Source organism: Pelophylax lessonae (genome assembly GCF_965119305.1).
Source record: "Pelophylax lessonae genome assembly, chromosome: 2".
Lineage (NCBI taxonomy): Eukaryota > Metazoa > Chordata > Amphibia > Anura > Ranidae > Pelophylax > Pelophylax lessonae.
In genome coordinates, this window is record NC_138769.1 from 406,709,852 (window position 1) to 406,736,456 (window position 26,605).

At 43.0% G+C, this 26,605-nt stretch overlaps 1 protein-coding gene across 1 annotated transcript in view; it reads right to left on the minus strand.

The window, feature by feature from the left end:
• The window catches only part of LOC309548132 (uncharacterized protein), a 707,228-nt gene that overhangs the window by 350,245 nt on the left and 330,378 nt on the right, over positions 1-26,605 (minus strand). The window contains exons 62-64 of the mRNA XM_082248097.1: positions 22,395-22,566; positions 19,133-19,384; positions 17,247-17,489 (exon numbers count right to left, since the gene is read on the minus strand). Coding sequence (XP_082104223.1) covers positions 17,247-17,489; positions 19,133-19,384; positions 22,395-22,566 — 667 coding nt within the window. The remainder of the gene's footprint in view (positions 1-17,246; positions 17,490-19,132; positions 19,385-22,394; positions 22,567-26,605) is intronic.

Genomic DNA, 26,605 nt, shown 5'->3' on the forward strand with positions numbered 1-26,605 from the left:
GGCATGGTGAGTATTTTGCAGATCTCATTTTTTATGATAAGGTTTTGAAAAATGAAAAAGAAAATAAAAAAGTTGTATTTCCTATTTCTTAATCTCCTACATACACATGATTGTGCCTGTACCCACCGCCCACTCACAGTATATTTACTATGAGCGGTTGGCAGGTGATTAAATTGCATTTCTAGTCAAGAAATTTTTATTGTATTGTAAACATTAGTATTTGGTGGGGAAAAGATTAAACTTAATCCCAACTTTCCCTGCTCCTGAACCTATTTGGAAGATTTCCCTTCATGGGAGTTTCTACTTTTTCCCCACTCCACTAAAAAAAAAGTGTATTTGTTGCTATCTCTTGTTTCAGTGTACAGTTTTGCCACCGCAGCTATCAACTCTGATCATGTCATCTCTGCTTTTTTACAGGTAAATGTCTTCTGCTATCCATATGTACACCCTTCTCTGCCTGACTATGGCACTGCTCTTTATTTTTTGGTAAATGTCTTCTGCTATCCATATGTACTCCCTGCTCTGCCTGACTATGGCACTGCTCTTTATTTTTTGGTAAATGTCTTCTGCTATCCATATGTACTCCCTGCTCTGCCTGACTATGACACTGCTCTTTTTTTTTTTTTGGTAAATGTCTGCTGCTGCCATATCTTTAAACTTTTCTATTTAATGCTTTTGTTATAACAAATGCACTGCATTAGCAACATAACTGGTGATTGACTCTTAACTCCACTCGGCTTGAGTGATCAAAGGACTAACTTACCTTTTACGACCCTTGCCTGTGTCTGTGGGTGGTCTGGTATTGTCCATCTCCCCTCCCATATTCATGTGTCTCAAATCAGATCCTATGTTGATCAATTTGCAAATGCTTGCCCACTCAATCTTCCTATAAATTTAAAGTAGCCTATGGGGAGGCACAGGCAGGGGCAAGGCGCAGACACCATATCTCTTTCTTGAGTGTCTGGGTCACGAGTGTGGCACAGTTTCACCACCGCAGTTTAACTACAGAAGGATAACTAAAGCTGTATGAAGATACAAGAACTCTGCTCCACTCTGGAAAGACAGCAAGCAAACCAGCATTCGACATTTCATGTATTTAAAGTCAGATTCTCATTCTCTATCCACTAACATGCTCCTTTTACTCTTCCTTCTCACATCGGTGTCACCTATCCTCAAATTATCCTTACTTTACCCCTTCTCTCTACCCCACAGCATACACATATCACCCTACCCTCTCCCTACTACTGTATGTACCCATCACCTCCTGCAATTGCTTAACCCACCATGCTGACCTAAACACCAGGGCAGTTAGACATGTGCGTTCATACACATTCCACTCCAACCTTTCTCACCCTCCTTCTCCTAGCCTCAGAGGACATTTCTCCAAATCCTGGCCCTCCATTTTCTACCTGCAAACCACATATCTGGCACCCCTCCACCTCTGGCAACAGCCGCAATTCACTCAGTTTAATTTCTATCCCCCTGCTTCCTAAAACCAGCCCCCCAATCCCATGCGCCCTTTGGAATGCCCGCTCCATCTGTAACAAGCTCACATCTGTGCATGACCTTTTTATCTCTCATAGCTTTAACATACTCACCATAACTGAAACCTGGCTTCAAAATGTTGACTTCTCCTGCTGTCCTCTCCTATGGTGGGCTCCACTGGACTCACTCCCCCAGACCCAACAGACAGAAAGGAGGTGGAGTTGGATTCCTTCTATCCCCACAAAGCACCTACCAAGTCCTTCCTATCCCTCCCTCTCTATCCCTCTCTCCTGTAGATTCACTGTATTCATCTGTTTTTTCCAATTTCTCTGAGAATTGCAGCAATTTATTGGCCTCCTGGACCAGCATTGTGCTTTTTTGATGACTTCGCTGCCTGACTACCCTACTTTCTCTCCTCTGAAATACTCACTTCTCACAATACTCACAATTAGTGTTGAGCGAACACGGACTGTATTATTCGTGTTCGTACCGAATAATTGGATTTTTTGTACCCGAACACGGACACGGACACTTTACTGTATGTTCGGGTAAAAATCCGTGTTCGGTCGTTTTATTTCCGGGTTTTGCATGCTTTGGCGCTCTTTTCATGGCGGGCTTTCAACAGCCAATCAACAATCGTTTAACTGGTGTGCCTTAAGCCATCCCAGCCATGCCTGCAAATGTCTCAGTAGCTGTGATTGGCCGTCTGAAGCATGTGACCAAGTCTTTATAAGTTCGAGGCAGCCGCAGCGGCGTCATTATGCTGCTTAGATTCAGGGACAGAGCACACATCAACGTGCTGGCTGCTGATTAGGGAAAGATAGGCAGGAAAAAACCATTTGTGTCCGGATAGAATTGAGGGACAGGTCGGAGTGTTTAGGCAGGGCGAGTTGTAGGCATTTTAGGGATAGAGTCTGCTGAATTATATAGGGTCAGTGTCTTCTACAAACTACAATCGATATTGCTGTGTGGGGGGTGGGGTCTGCACTCAATCCTGATCTACGATCTCTTCTCAATCCTGTTAGGGACAGAGTCTGCTGAATTTTAGGGAAACTGTGTTCTACAAACTACAATCGATATTGCTGTGTGGTGTGGGATTGGAGATAGGCAGGTGTCAGTGATCCACATCCATTTTTCTGTGTGTGAGCTGCAGTGAACACAATCTTTTTGGGCTGCAGTGAACACAATCTTTTTGGGCTGCAGTGAACACAATCTTTTTGGGCTGCAGTGAACACAATCTTTTTGGGCTGCAGTGAACACAATCTTTTTGGGCTGCAGTGAACACAATCTTTTTGGGGTGCAGTGAACAAAATCTTTTTGGGGTGCAGTGAACACAATCCTTTTTGGTGTGCAGTGAACACAATCTTTGTGGGGTGCAGTGAACAAAATCCTTTGTGGGGTGCAGTGAACACAATCTTTTTGGGGTGCAGTGAACAAAATCCTTTTTGGGGTGCAGTGAACAACATCCTTTTTGGGGTGCAGTGAACACAATCTTTTTGGGGTGCAGTGAACAAAATCCTTTGTGGGGTGCAGTGAACACAATCTTTTTGGGGTGCAGTGAACACAATCTTTTTGGGGTGGAGTGAACAACATCCTTTTTGGGGTGCAGTGAACAAAATCCTTTTTGGGGTGCAGTGAACAAAATCATTTTTGGGGTGCAGTGAACACAATCTTTTTGGGGTGCAGTGAACACAATCTTTGTGGGGTGCAGTGAACACAATCTTTTTGGGGTGGAGTGAACAACATCCTTTTTGGGGTGCAGTGAACAACATCCTTTTTGGGGTGCAGTGAACACAATCTTTTTGGGGTGCAGTGAACACAATCTTTGTGGGGTACAGTGAACAGAATCTTTGTGGGGTGCAGTGAACACAATCTTTGGGGGGTACAGTGAACACAATCTTTGTGAGGTGCAGTGAACACAATCTTTGTGGGGTGCAGTGAACACAATCATTGTGGGGTGCAGTGAACTCAATCTTTGTGGGGTACAGTGAACACAATCTCATACTGAAGGTTTGAGGGTGCTGCCTGTTCCATACTCCCCCTACTCCTCATCTAGCCTTTTAGGGGTACAAACAATAGTAATTGGGGCCTAGTGTGGTTGTGTACGTGTGATATACATACACTTTTTTGGGATCATATTTTCTATTCCGCTATTTAATCAAAAACCTTTGGGGATCAGTTAAATTGGGGGATAGTCTGTGTTGGTACGTGTGAGAGAGATCCACCTTTCCAAGTTGTTGGGGTTCATCTCATACTTCTGAAGGTTTGAGGGTGCTGCCTGTTCCATACTCCCCCTACTCCTAGCCTTTTAGGGGTACAAACAATAGTAATTGGGGCCTAGTGTGGTTGTGTACGTGTGATATACATACACTTTTTTGGGATCATATTTTCTATTCCGCTATTTAATCAAAAACCTTTGGGGATCAGTTAAATTGGGGGATAGTCTGTGTTGGTACGTGTGAGAGAGATCCACCTTTCCAAGTTGTTGGGGTTCATCTCATACTTCTGAAGGTTTGAGGGTGCTGCCTGTTCCATACTCCCCCTACTCCTAGCCTTTTAGGGGTACAAACAATAGTAATTGGGGCCTAGTGTGGTTGTGTACGTGTGATATACATACACTTTTTTGGGATCATATTTTCTATTCCGCTATTTAATCAAAAACCTTTGGGGATCAGTTAAATTGGGGGATAGTCTGTGTTGGTACGTGTGAGAGAGATCCACCTTTCCAAGTTGTTGGGGTTCATCTCATACTTCTGAAGGTTTGAGGGTGCTGCCTGTTCCATACTCCCCCTACTCCTAGCCTTTTAGGGGTACAAACAATAGTAATTGGGGCCTAGTGTGGTTGTGTACGTGTGATATACATACACTTTTTTGGGATCATATTTTCTATTCCGCTATTTAATCAAAAACCTTTGGGGATCAGTTAAATTGGGGGATAGTCTGTGTTGGTACGTGTGAGAGAGATCCACCTTTCCAAGTTGTTGGGGTTCATCTCATACTTCTGAAGGTTTGAGGGTGCTGCCTGTTCCATACTCCCCCTACTCCTAGCCTTTTAGGGGTACAAACAATAGTAATTGGGGCCTAGTGTGGTTGTGTACGTGTGATATACATACACTTTTTTGGGATCATATTTTCTATTCCGCTATTTAATCAAAAACCTTTGGGGATCAGTTAAATTGGGGGATAGTCTGTGTTGGTACGTGTGAGAGAGATCCACCTTTCCAAGTTGTTGGGGTTCATCTCATACTTCTGAAGGTTTGAGGGTGCTGCCTGTTCCATACTCCCCCTACTCCTAGCCTTTTAGGGGTACAAACAATAGTAATTGGGGCCTAGTGTGGTTGTGTACGTGTGATATACATACACTTTTTTGGGATCATATTTTCTATTCCGCTATTTAATCAAAAACCTTTGGGGATCAGTTAAATTGGGGGATAGTCTGTGTTGGTACGTGTGAGAGAGATCCACCTTTCCAAGTTGTTGGGGTTCATCTCATACTTCTGAAGGTTTGAGGGTGCTGCCTGTTCCATACTCCCCCTACTCCTAGCCTTTTAGGGGTACAAACAATAGTAATTGGGGCCTAGTGTGGTTGTGTACGTGTGATATACATACACTTTTTTGGGATCATATTTTCTATTCCGCTATTTAATCAAAAACCTTTGGGGATCAGTTAAATTGGGGGATAGTCTGTGTTGGTACGTGTGAGAGAGATCCACCTTTCCAAGTTGTTGAGGTTCATCTCATACTTCTGAAGGTTTGAGGGTGCTGCCTGTTCCATACTCCCCCTACTCCTAGCCTTTTAGGGGTACAAACAATAGTAATTGGGGCCTAGTGTGGTTGTGTACGTGTGATATACATACACTTTTTTGGGATCATATTTTCTATTCCGCTATTTAATCAAAAACCTTTGGGGATCAGTTAAATTGGGGGATAGTCTGTGTTGGTACGTGTGAGAGAGATCCACCTTTCCAAGTTGTTGGGGTTCATCTCATACTTCTGAAGGTTTGAGGGTGCTGCCTGTTCCATACTCCCCCTACTCCTAGCCTTTTAGGGGTACAAACAATAGTAATTGGGGCCTAGTGTGGTTGTGTACGTGTGATATACATACACTTTTTTGGGATCATATTTTCTATTCCGCTATTTAATCAAAAACCTTTGGGGATCAGTTAAATTGGGGGATAGTCTGTGTTGGTACGTGTGAGAGAGATCCACCTTTCCAAGTTGTTGGGGTTCATCTCATACTTCTGAAGGTTTGAGGGTGCTGCCTGTTCCATACTCCCCCTACTCCTAGCCTTTTAGGGGTACAAACAATAGTAATTGGGGCCTAGTGTGGTTGTGTACGTGTGATATACATACACTTTTTTGGGATCATATTTTCTATTCCGCTATTTAATCAAAAACCTTTGGGGATCAGTTAAATTGGGGGATAGTCTGTGTTGGTACGTGTGAGAGAGATCCACCTTTCCAAGTTGTTGAGGTTCATCTCATACTTCTGAAGGTTTGAGGGTGCTGCCTGTTCCATACTCCCCCTACTCCTAGCCTTTTAGGGGTACAAACAATAGTAATTGGGGCCTAGTGTGGTTGTGTACGTGTGATATACATACACTTTTTTGGGATCATATTTTCTATTCCGCTATTTAATCAAAAACCTTTGGGGATCAGTTAAATTGGGGGATAGTCTGTGTTGGTACGTGTGAGAGAGATCCACCTTTCCAAGTTGTTGGGGTTCATCTCATACTTCTGAAGGTTTGAGGGTGCTGCCTGTTCCATACTCCCCCTACTCCTAGCCTTTTAGGGGTACAAACAATAGTAATTGGGGCCTAGTGTGGTTGTGTACGTGTGATATACATACACTTTTTTGGGATCATATTTTCTATTCCGCTATTTAATCAAAAACCTTTGGGGATCAGTTAAATTGGGGGATAGTCTGTGTTGGTACGTGTGAGAGAGATCCACCTTTCCAAGTTGTTGGGGTTCATCTCATACTTCTGAAGGTTTGAGGGTGCTGCCTGTTCCATACCCCCCCTACTCCTCATCTAGCCTTTTAGGGGTACAAACAATAGTAATTGGGGCCTAGTGTGGTTGTGTACGTGCGAGATACATACACTTTTTTTGATCATATTTCCTATTCCGCTATTCAATAAAAACCTTTGAGGATCAATTGAATTGCGGGATAGTCTGTGTCGGTACGTGTGAGAGAGATCCACCTTTCCAAGTTGTTGGGGTTCATCTCATACTTCTGAAGGTTTGAGGGTGCTGCCTGTTCCATACCCCCCCTACTCCTCATCTAGCCTTTTAGGGGTACAAACAATAGTAATTGGGGCCTAGTGTGGTTGTGTACGTGCGAGATACATACACTTTTTTTGATCATATTTCCTATTCCGCTATTCAATAAAAACCTTTGAGGATCAATTGAATTGCGGGATAGTCTGTGTCGGTACGTGTGAGAGAGATCCACCTTTCCAAGTTGTTGGGGTTCATCTCATACTTCTGAAGGTTTGAGGGTGCTGCCTGTTCCATACCCCCCCTACTCCTCATCTAGCCTTTTAGGGGTACAAACAATAGTAATTGGGGCCTAGTGTGGTTGTGTACGTGCGAGATACATACACTTTTTTTGATCATATTTCCTATTCCGCTATTCAATAAAAACCTTTGAGGATCAATTGAATTGCGGGATAGTCTGTGTCGGTACGTGTGAGAGAGATCCACCTTTCCAAGTTGTTGGGGTTCATCTCATACTTCTGAAGGTTTGAGGGTGCTGCCTGTTCCATACCCCCCCTACTCCTCATCTAGCCTTTTAGGGGTACAAACAATAGTAATTGGGGCCTAGTGTGGTTGTGTACGTGCGAGATACATACACTTTTTTTGATCATATTTCCTATTCCGCTATTCAATAAAAACCTTTGAGGATCAATTGAATTGCGGGATAGTCTGTGTCGGTACGTGTGAGAGAGATCCACCTTTCCAAGTTGTTGGGGTTCATCTCATACTTCTGAAGGTTTGAGGGTGCTGCCTGTTCCATACCCCCCCTACTCCTCATCTAGCCTTTTAGGGGTACAAACAATAGTAATTGGGGCCTAGTGTGGTTGTGTACGTGCGAGATACATACACTTTTTTTGATCATATTTCCTATTCCGCTATTCAATAAAAACCTTTGAGGATCAATTGAATTGCGGGATAGTCTGTGTCGGTACGTGTGAGAGAGATCCACCTTTCCAAGTTGTTGGGGTTCATCTCATACTTCTGAAGGTTTGAGGGTGCTGCCTGTTCCATACCCCCCCTACTCCTCATCTAGCCTTTTAGGGGTACAAACAATAGTAATTGGGGCCTAGTGTGGTTGTGTACGTGCGAGATACATACACTTTTTTGATCATATTTCCTATTCCGCTATTCAATAAAAACCTTTGAGGATCAATTGAATTGCGGGATAGTCTGTGTCGGTACGTGTGAGAGAGATCCACCTTTCCAAGTTGTTGGGGTTCATCTCATACTTCTGAAGGTTTGAGGGTGCTGCCTGTTCCATACCCCCCCTACTCCTCATCTAGCCTTTTAGGGGTACAAACAATAGTAATTGGGGCCTAGTGTGGTTGTGTACGTGCGAGATACATACACTTTTTTTGATCATATTTCCTATTCCGCTATTCAATAAAAACCTTTGAGGATCAATTGAATTGCGGGATAGTCTGTGTCGGTACGTGTGAGAGAGATCCACCTTTCCAAGTTGTTGGGGTTCATCTCATACTTCTGAAGGTTTGAGGGTGCTGCCTGTTCCATACCCCCCCTACTCCTCATCTAGCCTTTTAGGGGTACAAACAATAGTAATTGGGGCCTAGTGTGGTTGTGTACGTGCGAGATACATACACTTTTTTTGATCATATTTCCTATTCCGCTATTCAATAAAAACCTTTGAGGATCAATTGAATTGCGGGATAGTCTGTGTCGGTACGTGTGAGAGAGATCCACCTTTCCAAGTTGTTGGGGTTCATCTCATACTTCTGAAGGTTTGAGGGTGCTGCCTGTTCCATACCCCCCCTACTCCTCATCTAGCCTTTTAGGGGTACAAACAATAGTAATTGGGGCCTAGTGTGGTTGTGTACGTGCGAGATACATACACTTTTTTTGATCATATTTCCTATTCCGCTATTCAATAAAAACCTTTGAGGATCAATTGAATTGCGGGATAGTCTGTGTCGGTACGTGTGAGAGAGATCCACCTTTCCAAGTTGTTGGGGTTCATCTCATACTTCTGAAGGTTTGAGGGTGCTGCCTGTTCCATACCCCCCCTACTCCTCATCTAGCCTTTTAGGGGTACAAACAATAGTAATTGGGGCCTAGTGTGGTTGTGTACGTGCGAGATACATACACTTTTTTTGATCATATTTCCTATTCCGCTATTCAATAAAAACCTTTGAGGATCAATTGAATTGCGGGATAGTCTGTGTCGGTACGTGTGAGAGAGATCCACCTTTCCAAGTTGTTGGGGTTCATCTCATACTTCTGAAGGTTTGAGGGTGCTGCCTGTTCCATACCCCCCCTACTCCTCATCTAGCCTTTTAGGGGTACAAACAATAGTAATTGGGGCCTAGTGTGGTTGTGTACGTGCGAGATACATACACTTTTTTTGATCATATTTCCTATTCCGCTATTCAATAAAAACCTTTGAGGATCAATTGAATTGCGGGATAGTCTGTGTCGGTACGTGTGAGAGAGATCCACCTTTCCAAGTTGTTGGGGTTCATCTCATACTTCTGAAGGTTTGAGGGTGCTGCCTGTTCCATACCCCCCCTACTCCTCATCTAGCCTTTTAGGGGTACAAACAATAGTAATTGGGGCCTAGTGTGGTTGTGTACGTGCGAGATACATACACTTTTTTTGATCATATTTCCTATTCCGCTATTCAATAAAAACCTTTGAGGATCAATTGAATTGCGGGATAGTCTGTGTCGGTACGTGTGAGAGAGATCCACCTTTCCAAGTTGTTGGGGTTCATCTCATACTTCTGAAGGTTTGAGGGTGCTGCCTGTTCCATACCCCCCCTACTCCTCATCTAGCCTTTTAGGGGTACAAACAATAGTAATTGGGGCCTAGTGTGGTTGTGTACGTGTGATATACATACACTTTTTTTGGATCATATTTTCTATTCCGCTATTTAATCAAAAACCTTTGGGGATCAGTTAAATTGGGGGATAGTCTGTGTTGGTACGTGTGAGAGAGATCCACCTTTCCAAGTTGTTGGGGTTCATCTCATACTTCTGAAGGTTTGAGGGTGCTGCCTGTTCCATACTCCCCCTACTCCTCATCTAGCCTTTTAGGGGTACAAACAATAGTAATTGGGGCCCAGTGTGGTTGTGTACGTGTGATATACATACACTTTTTTTGGATCATATTTTCTATTCCGCTATTTAATTTAACTGGGCCTCCATGCGAGACCTGTGTGCCTTGTTGCGCTGTTTTGAGTACTCCACCAACATGGCCAGTGGCAATGACGCCGTTCTCAGCTTAACTATCCCACTTCTATGCCTCCTTGAAAAAACAATTCGGGCGATGATGGAAGAGGATGTGGCACAGGATGAGGAGGAGGAGGAGGATGAAGAGGTAACATTTCCAAGGCTTTCAGGGCAGTCATTCGCAAGGGGCTCCGAGGGTGGGTTCCTGCACACGCAAACGCCAGGGACGCAATTGTCCAGCAGGGGCACAGTTCTGGAGGATGAGGAGGATGAGGAGGAGGAGGAGCTGGAGGAGGAGATGGAACCATGTTCACAGCAGGGTGGCACCCAGGCCAGCTCATGGCCATCACTGGTGCGTGGCTGGGGGGATACAGAGGACACGGACCATACACCTCCCACAGAGGACAGCCTTTCGTTGCCTCTGGGCAGCCTGGCACACATGAGCGATTACATGCTGCAGTGTCTCCACAACGACCGCCGAGTTGCCCACATTCTAACTTGTGCTGATTACTGGGTGGCCACGCTGCTGGATCCCCGTTACAAGGACAACGTACCGTCCTTAATTCACTCACTGGAGCGCGATCGCAAGATGCGCGAGTACAAGCGCACGCTGGTAGACGCCATGCTGCTGGCATTCCCATCTGACAGCGGGGCCACAGTGGAAGCACAAGGCAGAGGAGGAGGAGGAGGAGGTCGCCAACGCAACCAGGGCACCGCCAGCACCTCAGAAGGCAGGGTTAGCATGGCCGAAATGTGGAAAAGCTTTGTCAGCACGCCACAACAAACAGCAGCACCAGCAGCTCAGATGGAACGTCTTAGCAGGAGGCAGCATTTTACCAACATGGTGGAGCAGTATGTGTGCACACGCCTACATGTAGTGAATGACGGGTCTGCCCCCTTCAACTTCTGGGTCTCCAAATTGGGCACATGGCCTGAGCTTGCCCTTTACGCCTTGGAGGTGCTGGCGTGCCCTGCAGCCAGTGTATTATCTGAACGGGTATTTAGCACGGCTGGGGGCGTTATAACAGACAAGCGCAGCCGCCTGTCCAGAGACAATGTGGACAAGCTCACGTTCATTAAAATGAACCAGGCATGGATCCCACGGGACTTTTCCGTACCTTATGCAGAATAGCAATGGATACCGACCTTACCCACCCATTGTTCCATTTTTGCTCTTTCTCACTCTTTTGGGGTGTACCCTCATTTAAAATTTGTGAAAAGAAGCAGTGTTGGCTACCTCGTCCTCCTCCTCAGGGCCAGATTAATGTAAGGGCTATTGGACCTGCAGCTCCAGGCCCCTACCTTTTATATAGGCCCCGGGTTGGCCATATTCACTGTTACCGCTCTTCTGTCACTTGTAAACACAGAAGTCTGGCTTCTATGCTCGCTTCCCCAGGCAGCACCCTCAGAACCTCCCCACACAGCGTGAAGGCCGGACAAGGAGGGACAGTTGGCGATGCATGGATGTGTTTATGGGCTTCAGAGACAGCATCCCATGTTGAATTAGGCATGCATGGCTGCACCCTTCCTCCTCTGGGTGCATGGCAAGGCACGGCCCTAAGGCCCTTCAAAATCCTCAGCACCAAGCCCATGATGCTGTTAATCCGGCCCTGGTCCTCCTCCACCGCCGCTTCCACCTACACCGCCCATAGGTGTGCGCAGCCTATTGCATTAAGGTGTGCACCCCAAAGTTGAAATACACATGCATGTGTTTGCCAGCAGGGAGAGTAATGTATCGGGGCCATGTACCTGTAGGCAAGGAGAAATAGAGCAGAGCAGGTCCCAGGGAGATCTTTCCCATCTCCTCACTGGCAATGCTATGTGCCCTAGGTGATTAGGGTGTGCCCAGGCACACCCAGCACACCCTGTGCGCACGCCTATGTCACCGCCACATCCACCACCACCTCAACCTCCCTCCTACTCCATATGGGCCTCGTCCTTCAGAGATGAAGAAGAACATTGTTTTATTTTTCTGTTTTTTTTTGTTGTTTTAAGTTATTTCCCTATCCACATTTGTTTGCAGAGCACTTGCCATGGTCTTAATTACGTTTTGCTGCCATTTGCAGCACTCTAGCCCTTTCCTTTGGTGTTTTAGAGCCATTTTAGTGCCTTAAAGTTCGGGTCCCCATTGACTTCAATGGGGTTCGGTGTCCGGGAAAAGTTCGGTAAAAGTCCGGGACACGGACCCGGACTTTTTTTTAAAGTTCGGCCGAACCCGTCAAACACGGACATCTAGGTGTCCGCTCAACCCTACTCACAATCATTCTTGTTGACTTCAACATCCCTGACAATGTCAACTTCTCAACTTAACCTCATTGTTTCACCTAACCCAATGGACACACACTTCCACTCACTTCAAAGGTAATACCCTCGACCTTGAATTCTCCCATCTCTGCACTCCTGGCAACCTCACCAACACCCTCTTTCCTCTCTCTGATAACAACCAAATATGTTTCACTGTATCCTTTCCTCCAATCACCCATCCCTCCAAGCAGCAAACAATTATTTGCAGGAACTTTTGTCACTTAAACCCTTCTCTTCTCTATTCTGCTACTGACCACCTATAATGACAATCTCTCCTCTGTCCTGTCCTGACCTGGCCACCTCTTTTTACAACAGTTCACTCTCATCATCACTAGATGCACTTTCTCCTCTAAGTTAGAGGCTCTAACTACATGCAGAATCAGGCCCCGACCATTGCAACCCGGGCAAACTGGCAACAGTTGAAATCTCAAAAGACATTGCTGTGCTCTTGAACAACTGTGGCGTAAAACCAAATGCCTGCAGGACTTCACCCTATATAAATCTGCGCTCCTAAAATAAAATTCCTGCCTCCATGCTGCCCAACAAACCTACTTTGTCTCTCTCTCTCATTATTACCTTGTGATCCAGTCCCCGTCGGCTCTTCTCAATCTTTACCTCTCTGCTTCATCCCCCACTCCCTCTACCGACTAACTCACTCACTGCCCAAGAGATTGCCAATCACTTCAAAGACAAGATTGATGCAATAAGTGAGGACACCTCCACTGTGTGTACATCTTCCCCACTCAACATACCTTGCTTAACAGCACAGTCAACACTCTTTTGAACTGGCTACTACTGAATTTTCTCAGATGCCCACCTAACCATTTGTCCTCTGGGTCCTGTTCTCTCACAACTACTACGGTCACCCTCTTATTCTATCCTATGCTTCCTCACTCACATCTTTAATCTCTCCCTCTCTAGGGGCATCTTCCTATCCCCTCTAAAACATGAGCAGATCACTCCTGTACCTAAAAAGCCCTCACTGGACCCCACCAACCTGAACAACGTAAGACCCATCTCACTGCTCCCATACACCTCTAAACTTCTAGAACGCTTTGTCTACAATCATCTTAGCTCCTACCTCAATGAAAATAACCTTCTTGATCCCTTACAGTCTGGCTTTTGCTCGCAGCACTCCACATAAACTGCCTTACTAAAACTGCTAAAACCAATTTCCACTATACTCCTCTTACCTGACCTCCCTGTGGCCTATGACACTGTTGACCACCCGCTCCTTCTTAATAAACTCCATTCCCTTGGCTTCCAAGATTCTCCTCTATCTTGGTTCTCTTCCTACATATCACAATGCTCCTTCAGTGTTACCTACAATTTTGTCTCCTCCTCTCCATTGCCCTGTTCTGTGGGGGTTCCCCAAGGCTCTGTTCTTGGACCCCTTTTCTTCTCTATCTACACCGCCTCCCTTTGGTCACTTGATAACAGCCCACGGCTTCCAATACCATCTATACGCCGATGACACCCAAATCTATCTGTCTACTCCTCACCTCACTCCTTCAGTCTCCTCTCACATTACTAACTTACTTACTGACATATCAGCATGGATGTCGCACCACTTTCTTAACCACTTGCCGACCGCCGCACGACTATCTACGTCGGCGGTCAGCCCCTCACAGGCAAACTAACGTAGGGCTACGTTGCTTGCTTGTGAGGGTCTAGGGAGCGAGCGCGCGCCCCCCGGGGCGCGCTCCCGCTCCCGCGTGGTCACGGACCCCCCCGCGCGTGTGACCAGCGGACCCGATCGCCGCCGGTCACTCGGCGATCGGCGGGGGAGAGGGAGAATGTCAGGCAGCTTGTGTAAACAAACTGCCTGTCATTCTCCTCGCTGCAAAGACACTGATAAAACGGATCTGGTATGTAGATCCGTTGATCAGTGTCTTTACAGCTAGAGCCACAGCCAATCACAGTAGAAACCACGCCCCTAGGGACACACACAGCCCCTCCCTTCCAAATAAAGTTAACCCCTTCACTACCAGTGTATTTTTACAGTAACAGTGCATATATATAGCACTGATTACTGTAGAAATGTCACTGGTAACCCCAAAAGTGTCAAAAATGTCAGTCAAGGGTCCGATCTGTCCGCCGCAATGTCGCAGTACCGCAAAAAAAATCGCAGATCGCCGCCATTACGCGTTAAAAAAAAAAACAACAAAAATGACAAAAATCTTTCCCTTTGTTAGTAAACGCGATAACTTTTGCGCAAACCAATCAAAATACGCTTTTTGCGATTTTTTTTACCAAACATAGGTAGCATAAAATAAATTGGCCGAAAATTTTTAAAAATTTTGATTTTTACATTTTTTTTTGGGGGAATTTCATATAAAAAAAAGTGAAAAATATTGTTATTTTTGCAAAATTGACGCTCTTTTTTTGTTTATAGCGCGTGATCAAAAAATCGCACAGGTGATCAAATACCACCAAAAGAAAGCTCTGTTTGTGGGAAAAAAAGGACGTCAAATTCGTTTAGGTACAGCGTCGCACGACCGCGCAATTGTGCGTTAAATTCACGCAGTGCCGAATCGCAAAATACCCCCTGGTCGGAATGGGGGTAAAATCTTCCGGGGCTTAAGTGGTTAAACAAAATCTCTCTAAAACTGAGCTGGTCATATTCCCCTCCACCTGTGCCCCCCTCCATGACTTTTCCATTAAAATCAGTAATGCAAACATTAATCCCTCCCCTCATGCTAGTGTACTAGGTGTAATCCTAGACTCTGACCTGTCCTTTCAGCCCCAAATCAAATTATTGTCAAAAGCTTGTAGACTTCACCTCCGTAACATCTTTAAAATGCACCCGTTTTTAACAACTGAAACCACCAAGCTACTCATTCACTGCCTTGTTATTTCTCGCCTTGACTATTGCAACTCCCTTCTCATTGGCCTACCTCTCCATAGGCTATCCCCTCTTCAGTCTATTGTGAATGCTACTGCCAGGCTTATCCACCTTACCAACCACACACTGGCTCCCGATTGCCCAGCAAATTAAATTCTAAAAAAAAAACCTACCACAACATACAAAGCCATTCAAAACTCTGCCAAGAGCTACATCACCAAATGTATTTCAACATATCACCCAAACTGTCCTCTCCGCTCCTCCCAAGAGCTCCCACTCTCAAGCCCCCTTGTCTCCTCTTCCCATGCTCGTCTCCAGGATTTCTCCAGAGCCTCTCCCATCCTCTGGAACACTCTAGCTCAACCTCTCTAACTATCTCCTTCTCTAGCTGCCTTCAGTCGATCCCTGAAAACGCATCTCTTCAGGAAGCCTATCACACCTCCAACTAATCTTTGACCTCTTCCATCAGCTCATCCCCCACAGTTACAACCTTTTGTAACACCTGCCCCACCCTATTAGATTGTAAACTCTTCTGAGCAGGGCTCTCTTAATCCTCTTGTATTTTATTGTATTGTAACTGTATTGTCCCCCTTTTATATTGTAAAGCGCTGCGTAAACTGTTGGCGTTATATAAATCCTGTATAATAATAATAATAATACAGTTCTCATAACACTTCCCTTCAAAGTGGCAGGGAAATAAACCTCTCTAAAGGAGACAGAGATAGCAATAGTAACTCACAAGTGATGCAGCCCTTCTCCACTCAAAAAAGATTAACTGGGTTTGAGCTTTACTGCTGTAGCAGTATTAGAATAAATAGTTAGACCTCATTGCTAATATTATCTCTTTTCAATTTAATGTTACATCAAATGCAAACAGCCAGGTTATTTTGTAGCTAAAATGGTATTTGTTTTAGAATTTCCTTAGAGAAAAACAGGTTACTTTTGGGAACGTGGTAGAAATAAACCTGTTCAGCAATCCAGAATTTTGTAAAATGTGACTCATTAGTGGACCCTCGGGCACAACAGGAGTTTTAGGCACTTTGATTCTGGAGTTGACACTTTTCATTTTGGGACTACTGTGTTTTGGCACAGATACTGTCAGCTCAAAGGGTAAGTAGCGACCCAGCACTTAAAGTGATAATGCAGTTTATGAGGTTAAGTTATAATAAAGCTTTGGGCCAGGGTTTAAGTGGTATATTAGGGGGTTAAGGACTAGTTTGAATCATAACTTTTGTTTAGTTTTGGATAAAGCAGGTATTATTTAAGAACCCTTTTAGTTTTAGTTATTAAATTCCTCTCTAAGGTGGTATGTTTTATTGAAGTAAAACAGCAGCATGAAAAAGGAGAGCATTGGTATAATGGTAAGGAAACAAATGCACGTGAGCAAATTATACAAGCTGCAGGATGAACCATTTCAAAGCATTTGAAAGCATATGAAATTGTAGCAGATCATTAAGTGCATCCTATACAAGCATGTATTCCATTAGAATTGCAATAACAATTATCAAAGCTGTATTGTGCCTCTTCAGGTCACTGACACTGTCACTGGTAATAGATGCATTTGATTCTTACGAGAGATATCCATATTGTGGTGAGTTTAGACTCTTCTCCTCTGTAAGCACCATAACAAAGTTAAATGGGCCGAAGAGTTGGAAACTATGATTGGGAGAAAAAGAGGAGGAAATGCAACGGTTCCAAATTCGTTCATATTTAGCTAGAGACACTCTATGTTCATGTACCACCTTCTTGAGGGACAGTGCATCATTAATAGTTTTTAGCCAACATGTCAGTGATTTGTTTACAGTAACTTTGAACTAATGAGTAAGCCCAGAAAAGCTGTAAAAAAAGTTCCTGGGACCTATAAAAATTTAGGGTAAAGTGGTTGTTATGCATTTCTATTTAGAAATGTGTACTGGATTAAGATAAGCTCTGCTGGGAGTTTGGTTTCTTTGGTTAAGGGATCTTACTCACATTTCCATATTATTACTATGTATACATACTGCAAAATAAAAGGTAAAACACGAACCATGCCCTTTTCCACAGTCTGCTTACTGCACATAGTAAGATAAATCTGTAATGTTTTATGCAGTTCTGCAATTTCTGTAGTAAAATAATTGCTGGTGATCATGCTTTGTTTGTATGAAATTTAGATAATCAAAGGAGCTTACTTTTAGTCCAGCTTTAACATAGCAGTCAACAAGCTGGGATTTAAAATTTCTGGATTGCTGCTCTTCATCTTCTATTTTCACATGTGACCCAAGCTGGACCACACTAAATCCAGACAGATGTGCAGCAAGTCGAGCTACTGTACTGCTTAATCGTGGGCAGCCTTCACCGCATAGCAAAGTATGTGCACTTCCATGAGGGCTCCAGAGATTGCGGGACAAGCGGCACAGCAGATTAATGGTACACTAAAGAAATATTAATGAAATTAGTGTCATTAAAATGTCTAAAAAAACATGGCGCTTGTTGTTAGTGACATGAGCAGTTGTAATCACATATGAATCTGCTAAATTAGTTATTTTTTCCTACACAGTTTCATTTTCACTTTTGCCAAGACATATAAGTCTTCTGTGTCAAATGTCTGCCTACATTTTACCTGTATAATGGGTTGTAGTTGTGCTGAGTGTATTTGGTTTACATAGTGGGACATGGTGAATGTATTGGGGTATATGTAATGAAAACATTTAAGGTGCACAGGGTAATATGCTGGGAGTATTGGGGTGTATAGAAGGGTATGATGTGTGAATGTGGGTGTGGGCTGGGTGTATGGTGTGTTGGAGAAGTATGAAAGGATATGTTAAGTTTATTTGATTGTATGGTGGGTGTACATGGGTTGAGATTTATGGTTGATGAGGTGTGCTAAGTGTATTGGGATGTATATGATGAGGGTATATGGGTGCATGTTAGGGTGTTTTGAGTGTACTGGAGTGCATGTTGGGGTTTGATTTGGTGTATACAGTGGGATTTGCTGAGTGTATTGGAATACATGTACAATGTGCCAGGTATATTGTGGTGCATAGTGTGTGATTTCTTCATTTGAGAGGTATGGTGGAGCATGCTGATTATATTTGGGGTTCACGATGTGCTGAATGTATTTAGGGTGCATGCTCTGGTATGCTGAGTGTATTTGTGCTGTGCTGAATGTATTTAGAATGTATGACGCAGTGTGCTAGGTGCATGATGGGGTGCCAACTGTATGGGGATGTATGTTGTGTTGTGCAAAGTATAGAGACAACAAATTTAACAGCACTGAATGTACTGTGTGCTGAATTATTAGGGTGAATTTTTTAGGGTACACTAAGTATATTGGGTGTATTTGGGTGCTGTCTGTTTCTCACTGTACCTATCAATAAAACCAATTTCATCAGCTGGCCTGAAAGACTTCCTTTTGCATAGCTGACCTAAAGGACCTGTCCATGTGCATTTATCAAGCCAAGAGACAAATTATTAAGAGTCCAAATTCATACTTTCTATGAGCCTTTCTATGCAAATTATTACATTTCTAAGCAACATCAAATGTTTACCTTTCATAATATAATTTACAGAAGCATTAACATTACTGGAAATTTTTTCACTGCTCGTTCACATATTATCAACTAGCAAAAGCAGAACAACCATTGCTAAATCATTATTTTTATTGGTACAGGGTTCATGTTACATTGTCTAAGGATTTGCCTACAGAGAATGGAAGGACAGAGAGACAGGCTTGGGATAATAGAACCACTAGGGCCACTAGGCTAGGATACAAATCTAAACTTACCCTTATTCTTGAAAAACATAAGGCTTATAACAAGCTTACCTTTGCATAAGAGCATGTTGCTGTTCCACCTAATTGAGCTTTAGATAAATAGAACCATAGAGAATAACATCTGTCTTTAGAGGAAACTACATTTCAACAAGTTAATTCATTCAACAAAGGATTTCTGTGAAGGAGGTAGATCAATATGTCTCTTGTCTGAGTTAGCTATTCTTTTCAGCAAGCACACAATGATCCTTCAATTATGTATGAGGCAGGAAATGAATGACAGGTGAACAAGTCACAGCAACCGACCTGATAAAATGTGATGCTCATTCTGGGATTCACTTTGTTGTATTCTCTCAGTGCCTCTGTAAGCAACTGCTTCACATGGACTGAATCAAACGTTTCCTGGTACCCATCTAGGATATGTGTGCTGCTGCTGGCCTTCTCACTTCTTCTAAACAAATTCACATCCTGTTGTCTAGATACAGTAGAGATTAACCCACCATCATCCTCAACAATGTTACTAAATAGGGGCTGCTGAGGACCCACAACAATTTGGACCTGTAAAATAAAGCGAAAATAAGCTCTTCAAAAGATCATATAGTGTATTTCTAGAAAACATATGTTAATCATATGATAGCAGTGTTTATACCATACCATATTTTGCATATTATAAATACAGGGATTTGTTGATTGCAAGCTATGGGGTTCCCTGTATTTGCTCAGATTTCATCTCCTAGCATAAAGGAGACATTTCATGAAAATGGAGAGTCCGCTCTCAAGTTAGCTTCCCACCCCCCTAACAAAATAAGCTTGGAAAGAAACAAGAAAATTATAAGCTTAGAAAAATCCTTGAAAAAAAAAACCCAGCCAGACAAGACTTCCACTGCTTACAGGAGGCATGGATAACATTATAGTGCCTCACTGCTGCGTTGCCAGGAAGGCTAGATACTTGAAATCCCACAAGAATGCACTCTCGTCCATTGCAGTAGCATAGCTCACTATTTCTGCAAATATACAATATTGCATAATAATATTTTATGTTCAGAAGGTAAAGCTTAGTCGCATTTTCATAGGAGTTACACCAACACAAGGTGGTACCGTAGGTGCAGAAATAGATGGTAATAGGTGCCACATCCTATTTGGCATACTATACTATGGTGCTGGTAATGTGTGCGCTCTCACATTTGCTCTTGGCCCTCCTGCATGCCATGGCTCTTTGAACCTCTAGCACAGTATTTTTACTTGTGGTGTACCTATTAGTAAAAATTGTTTATATATTATAAAATGTACTTACTGTTGTTATTTTTATCCATTTAGAATAATTGAATGAGCTTCTGAAGAAGCAAAACTCGCAAAACATGTCAAGCTTCTATTATTTATTCTGACCAGTCCAAATTATTTGGCTATCACCTTAGGGTCCTGGGACGCCAGTTAACCCTAGATAGTGTTAGCATGTGGTTTGGTCAGTTATTTGATTACATCTTTTTGATCTTATATGGTTTTATTGATGTGAAATTTTTTTGTTTTGAATAGACTTTTTTGGATTTTACATATGTGTGCATAAAAAGTCCATGTTGTTCCAATATATACATAGTTTAGTCACCTTTTTACCTTTTTTTAAGAAGTCAGTTGTTTATTAGTTCAGTCTGCCAGAGCAATTATCCATCCTTATAAGTCCAAAGCTAATCTTGCCTCAAAGTGGTTTTAAAGCCTTAAAGCGGAGTTCCAGCCTTTTCTGTGTTTATTAAAAGTCAGCAGCTACGAAAAGTGTTGCTGCTGACTTTTAATAAACACACACTCACCTGTCCCACAGTCCAGCGTTGCGGCCGCCCGAAGCTTCGATCCTCTCCCTCTGGTCTCGGCGGCGCCGGCATCACTGGTGTGGGCACCCGGCTGTGACAGCTTGCGGCTTCACAGCTAGGTACGCACTGCGCATGCGTGAGTTGTGCTGTGCGTCTTGATTGGACGGCAATCTTCTGGGACCTCTGACATGTCCCAGAAGATTGCAGGGAGAGAGGGGGAGAGGAGAACTTCTGCTCGCTGTCAAAACTAGGTACCCGCTCACCCCCCCCCCCCCCCAAAAAATATGACATGCCAAATGTGGCATGTCAGGGGGTTAGGACTACTTAAAGCGGAAGCTACACTTTTGGGTGGAGCTCCGCTTTAAGGTTTTTTACCTTATAGCATTGTATAAATTAAAGCGGAAGTAAACCCATCAATTTAACAGTTGCAAAAAACAGTTACATTCCCAGCATGTGCCAGGAATAGAACTGTCACATTGGTTGTGCTCTCAACCAAACTGTCAAACCATACAATGGCTGGTGTGATAACTGATCACATGTTCAGGATCATGGCAGTTGAAGGTTAAACAGAGGCCAAGATGGCAGCTTCCTTGGCTGAAAACGATAGGAGGGTTTACTTCCACTTTTAGGTAAACAATCCTTCTTTGCCAGAAGATTCCCCCCAGCCCCACCTTATACTTATCTGAGCCCATTTTCATGTCAACGCTGTGTACAAGAGCAAAAGCTCTCTCTACTTCTCCTACCTCATTGGGCAGATTGATAGCAGCAGGAGCCATTGCCTCCCTCTGCTGTCAAACAAATTCTGTGATAGAAGGGCAAGGGCGAGCTGCCCTGTCAGTGTCTAGGGATGCAGACAGGGCAGCTCAGGATCAAGCCCGCACGAGTGCCCCCATAGTAAGTGGTTTTCTATGGTGGGCATTTGCCAAAGAGGAAGAGCCAAGAGCAACAGTGGCGGACTTCAGAAGAGGAGGATCAGGGCTGCTCTGTGATAAACCACTGCACAGAGCAGGTAGGTATGACATGTTTATTATTTTAATTTAAAAAATATATAAATATATACACATACACACACACAGTATATATAAAACCAGTATTATAGTTTTCCTAAGAAAAAAAAAAAAACATTATTAAACAAGGAAAAAATCCTTCTAAAGGTGAACAAAATATAAATACTGGGAAGACACTAAGATATGCTATGTTTTATATACCGGTAGTTTAACAAAGAATGAACATGCTCTCAAAGTGAGATACAGGAATTCTAACACAATAATTAATCAAAGTGCTGTTTATAAAACCAGCAACTAGCATGTTGATGCCATTTTGTCATGAACAAAGACCATAGTAACTGTTTATATAAACGTCAGTGGGCTATAATATTTTTCTAATCAGGTCAGATCCGTGATATCAATTGACCCACCATACAGCCTTATGTCCTCCCTCAAGATGACTTATGTTTTCACCATTACATAAACCTTCAATCACAATTTTGCTGATATGCCTAAATTCTCTAGTCAGTTTTCAAGATGTATTTATCTTGAGCTGGGCATAGATTAATTGAAATTTGGTACTAATCAGATTGCATAGCATATTACAACATTTCTAAAAAATATTTTTACTATTCCAATTTCAGGATCTGATTAAAAAAATAAACAATCAGATGCTGAATGCTATCATTAAAAAAAAATAATTTATTTGCCCCTGAAATTTTACCATACCACACAATTTTAAAAGCATCATTGATAACATTATGGTATATATTCCTTTACCTCTTCTTCATTTATTAACTCTTTCTGGGCTGCTGTAGTCAATTCTTGCACATATCGGTTATAATCCACTGCACTGGACATTCTGTGCCCATAAACCCAATTACATTCATGTCTCCAAAGCTTCAGAAGCTTTTTAGCTGTGGTCTTTTCATCCAAAGACAGGCAGATATTCCTGTAGATTAAACATTGAAACATTTATCTATTTAAAAACAAGAAATATGTACAGTATATTTGTGTATTAATGCGTTATTATGCACAAAACCCTGTTAAAACTGATAATACACAAATTATTGTACTGCTAGGCAGAGTCGAACATGATATGATGTACAGGAATGGACCAAAAAACATGCAGTATGTTTTCCTAAGCAGCCCTGTTTCACGCATGGTAATGCACTACCGCATGGCGTGGTTCACTCTAATGCAAGTGTGTTGTAGTTCTGCTACCTTAGTATGTTTTAAAAATGAATGGCAATGGGTTGAAGCACATAGCATGTATTACATGCATTGCGGTAATGCTGTAATGTGCACCTGATGGCAGAGGTGTGTTTCAGCCCTGAATTGCAGCAACATGCATAATGCATGTTTACATACCTTGCAGTAAGTTTCATGGTAACGAGATCATTGCTGCAACGCAATAGTATAAACCTAGCCTAAATTTCTATGGTCTGGGCACACATACACTTTAATATTAGAATATTTTTGAGGGTATTATTGTCATTACTATTACCCTACCACATCAGAGGTTTTGTGAACCCTTAGTCCATTTCACTGTTTTCATTCGCATTATCACATACAGTTATTGGCACCTTGCCAAAGATAAATGGTCCTTCTTCATTTTTTAAGGACCTTGTGCTTTAGTGCATTGTTCATATAATTGCTCTTATGATGAATATAGCTGGCTCCAAATCAGTCTTGAGCTTCCAGCTCTTTGTACTCATTTACATTTTAGTAACTTGTAAATAATCTCTATACATTACAATGTTTCTAGAGCCTCATAAATTTTCCTGTTCTGTTATTGTTCCATGGAACCATAGTTGAGCCTGGAGGAAACGTTAAACAACAATTTATGCTTTGTGAACTAAGTAATAATGTTTTATTTTCACAAAGCAAATAGACAGCTATATTGCTAGGGAAGTTTATTTTCCTCAGCAGGATCCAATCCTGTGAATTTATCGGACAATACAAGCCTATACCAAAATCTCCTTTTGGTAACAATATCACATGTACTGTAAATGATCACATGTGATCCTAAACTAGTAAGGGTATGGAAATATAATTCGTGGTGTCCAGTCAGAATAAGCATCTGTGATGTCACCACAATATAAAAATATGCAATACTTTAAGGCATATTTAGCTACTGTTTGCTTTGCTAAATGCATGTATATATATTTATTATTTTCAACATAAAGCTGTATGCATTTGATTTTTACAAATATAAGTGATATAACTGAAGAAATGGCACATACGATTAAAATGATGCACTTATTCTAATAGTCTAAATGAATGGAAATACAGATTTGTCACTTATAAAACACACATACACATATACTTTTACTACTGTTTTAAATCCATGGAAATTACAATTAGGTGTTCTAGATTAGATGCCAATTATTAGAACCTATTTAGGCAGTATGCAGGGCCGGCCCTACCATGGGTCCTGGTGGGACCATGGGTCCCAGGCGGCACTTAGAGAGGTGGCCAATCTAGCGGGTACCATGTACCATCTCATGAGAACCTTAAGGTTAGCTTCCATGAGACCGATGTTGTGAATACCCCGGAAAGAACGTCCAACGTTTGCGTGCCACTCAGAGAGGTCCCAATCTAGTTTGAGGTCCTGCTCCCATTTGAGCACGTAGGTAGGTTTGGTACTTGCGTCATTTAGAAGAGCGTAGATGAGGGAGATTCCCCCTTTGACTTCAACAATTTTGGCACACCACTGTTCATAGGGCGTTACCCGCAGGGGTTCAGTAAATTTGGACCTAATTGAGTGGAGAAAGTGCGAGATTTGAGTCAGCCGGAATCTCTCGACAGGTGGCATCTTCAACTTCGTGGAACAATGAGAGAAAGTGATGGGACCCGAGCTATCTAAAAAGTGACCAATTCTGTACAGGCCTTTGTCAGTCCACCATTTAAATGCCGCTATGTTCTCACCAGGAGGAAAGGCCGGGTTATGGAAAATATGAGTGAGAGGAGCCCAGGGGGAAGTGACTTTGAATGATTTGTGTATTTTATCACAAATGGAGAAAGAATGCGAAAGGGAGGGGGCCATCACTGGAGGGCGGGAATGAGCAGGTCTCCAGAGCAGGTCTCCTGTACCATGCCTGCAGCCCCGCATTCTCCTGTACCATGCCCGCAGCCTTGCATTCTCCTGTACCATGCCCACAGCCCCGCATTCTCCCGTACCATGTCCGCAGCCCCGCATTCTCCTGTACCATGTCTGCAGCCCCGCATTCTCCTGTACCATGCCCGCAGCCCCGCATTCTCCTGTACCATACCCGCAGCCCTGCATTCTCCTGTACCATGCCTGCAGCCCCGCATTCTCCTGTACCATGCCCGCAGCCCCGCATTCTCCTGTACCATGCCTGCAGCCCCGCATTCTTCTGTACCATGCCCGCAGCACTGCATTCTCCTGTACCATGCCTGCAGCTCCGCATTCTTCTGTACCATGCCCGCAGCCCTGCATTCTCCTGTACTATGCCCGCAGCACTGCATTCTCCTGTACCATGCCCGCAGCACTGCATTCTCCTGTACCATGCCCGCAGCACTGCATTCTCCTGTACCATGCCTACAGCCCTGCATTCTCCTGTACCATGCCCGCAGCCCTGCAGGGCACTGTGGCACTATAGACAGTAGAAAGCCTGGTGCGCTCATCTGCCCAGTGTCTACTGCTCTGTCCTGCTTCTGCTGTCACTCCGTACACACTCACACTCCTCTGACTGCTTTCATAGTCCTATAGAATGTGGGGGCATCTTGGAGGGCGTGAATTTTTTTTGGGGGGGGGCAGCATTTCATTCTCGGATCCAGGCAGCACAATGTCTTGGGCCAGCCCTGGCAGTATGCATACTGAACTTGTCTATTTTTAAATCTCAAACATCTAGGGTCTGGTGTTCTCTTTGCTATTGGTGTGTGTAGTGTCATCATGCAAAGATCACAGAGCATTTTCAGGCTTTCAGAAAGAAGGTAATCGGTGACTATAAGTCTACCATTAGATTTAAATCCCTTCATGCCTAAGCCTTTTTCTGACATTTGTTGCTTACAAGTTAAAATCAGTATTTTTTGCTAGAAAATTACTTAGAATCCCAAAACATCATATATATTTTTTAGCAGAGACTCTAGAGAATAAAATGTAGATCATTGCAATATTTTATGTCACACTGCATTTGCGCAGTGTGACATAAATGCCATTTTTTTTTAAGAAATACACTTTCATGAATTAAAAAAAAAAAAACAGTAAAGTTAGCTCAATTTTTTTGTATAATGTAAAAAATGATGTTACACGAAGTAAATAGATACCTAAAATGTCATGCTTTAAAATTGCGCACACTTGTGGAATGGCGACAAACTACGGTGCTTAAAAATCTCCATAGGCGACGGTTTAAAAATGTTATGCTTACCAGTTTAGAGTTACAGAGGATACCTCACATGTGTGGTTTGTACTCCGTTTACATAAACGAGCATGACCTACGTATGCGTTCGCCCCTGCGCACAAACACAGAGGGACAGGATGCTTTAATTTTTTTTTTCTTATTTATTTTATTTATTTTTTAATGACTATACAACCCAAGCGCTCACTCTGTTGGGAATAGTAGGCGTGCCGCTCTCCTTAGGTGGGGAAACTTCAAAAGACTAAAAACAGACAAGAAAGGAGGCGCAAACACCTAGTGCATTACCTTTCGACACCTTTTAAAAGTTTATTAAAAAGCCCAAAACATACTCACAAGCCATGAAGAGTAAATCACATACCACATATCCACCCCTATGTGGAAAAGGACACGTCCCTGTACTAGGACCACTAACGCATTTTGGGAGACATGCTGCCTTCCTCAGAGTATGTTTTTGGCTTTTAATAAACATTTTAAAGGTGTCGAAAGATAATGCACTAGGCGTTTGCGCCTCCTTTCTTGTCTGTTTTCACAATTTATTTTAACACTGTTCCTTAAAAAAATGTTCGCTTGTGACAGTAATAGGCAGTGACAGGTACTCTTTATAGA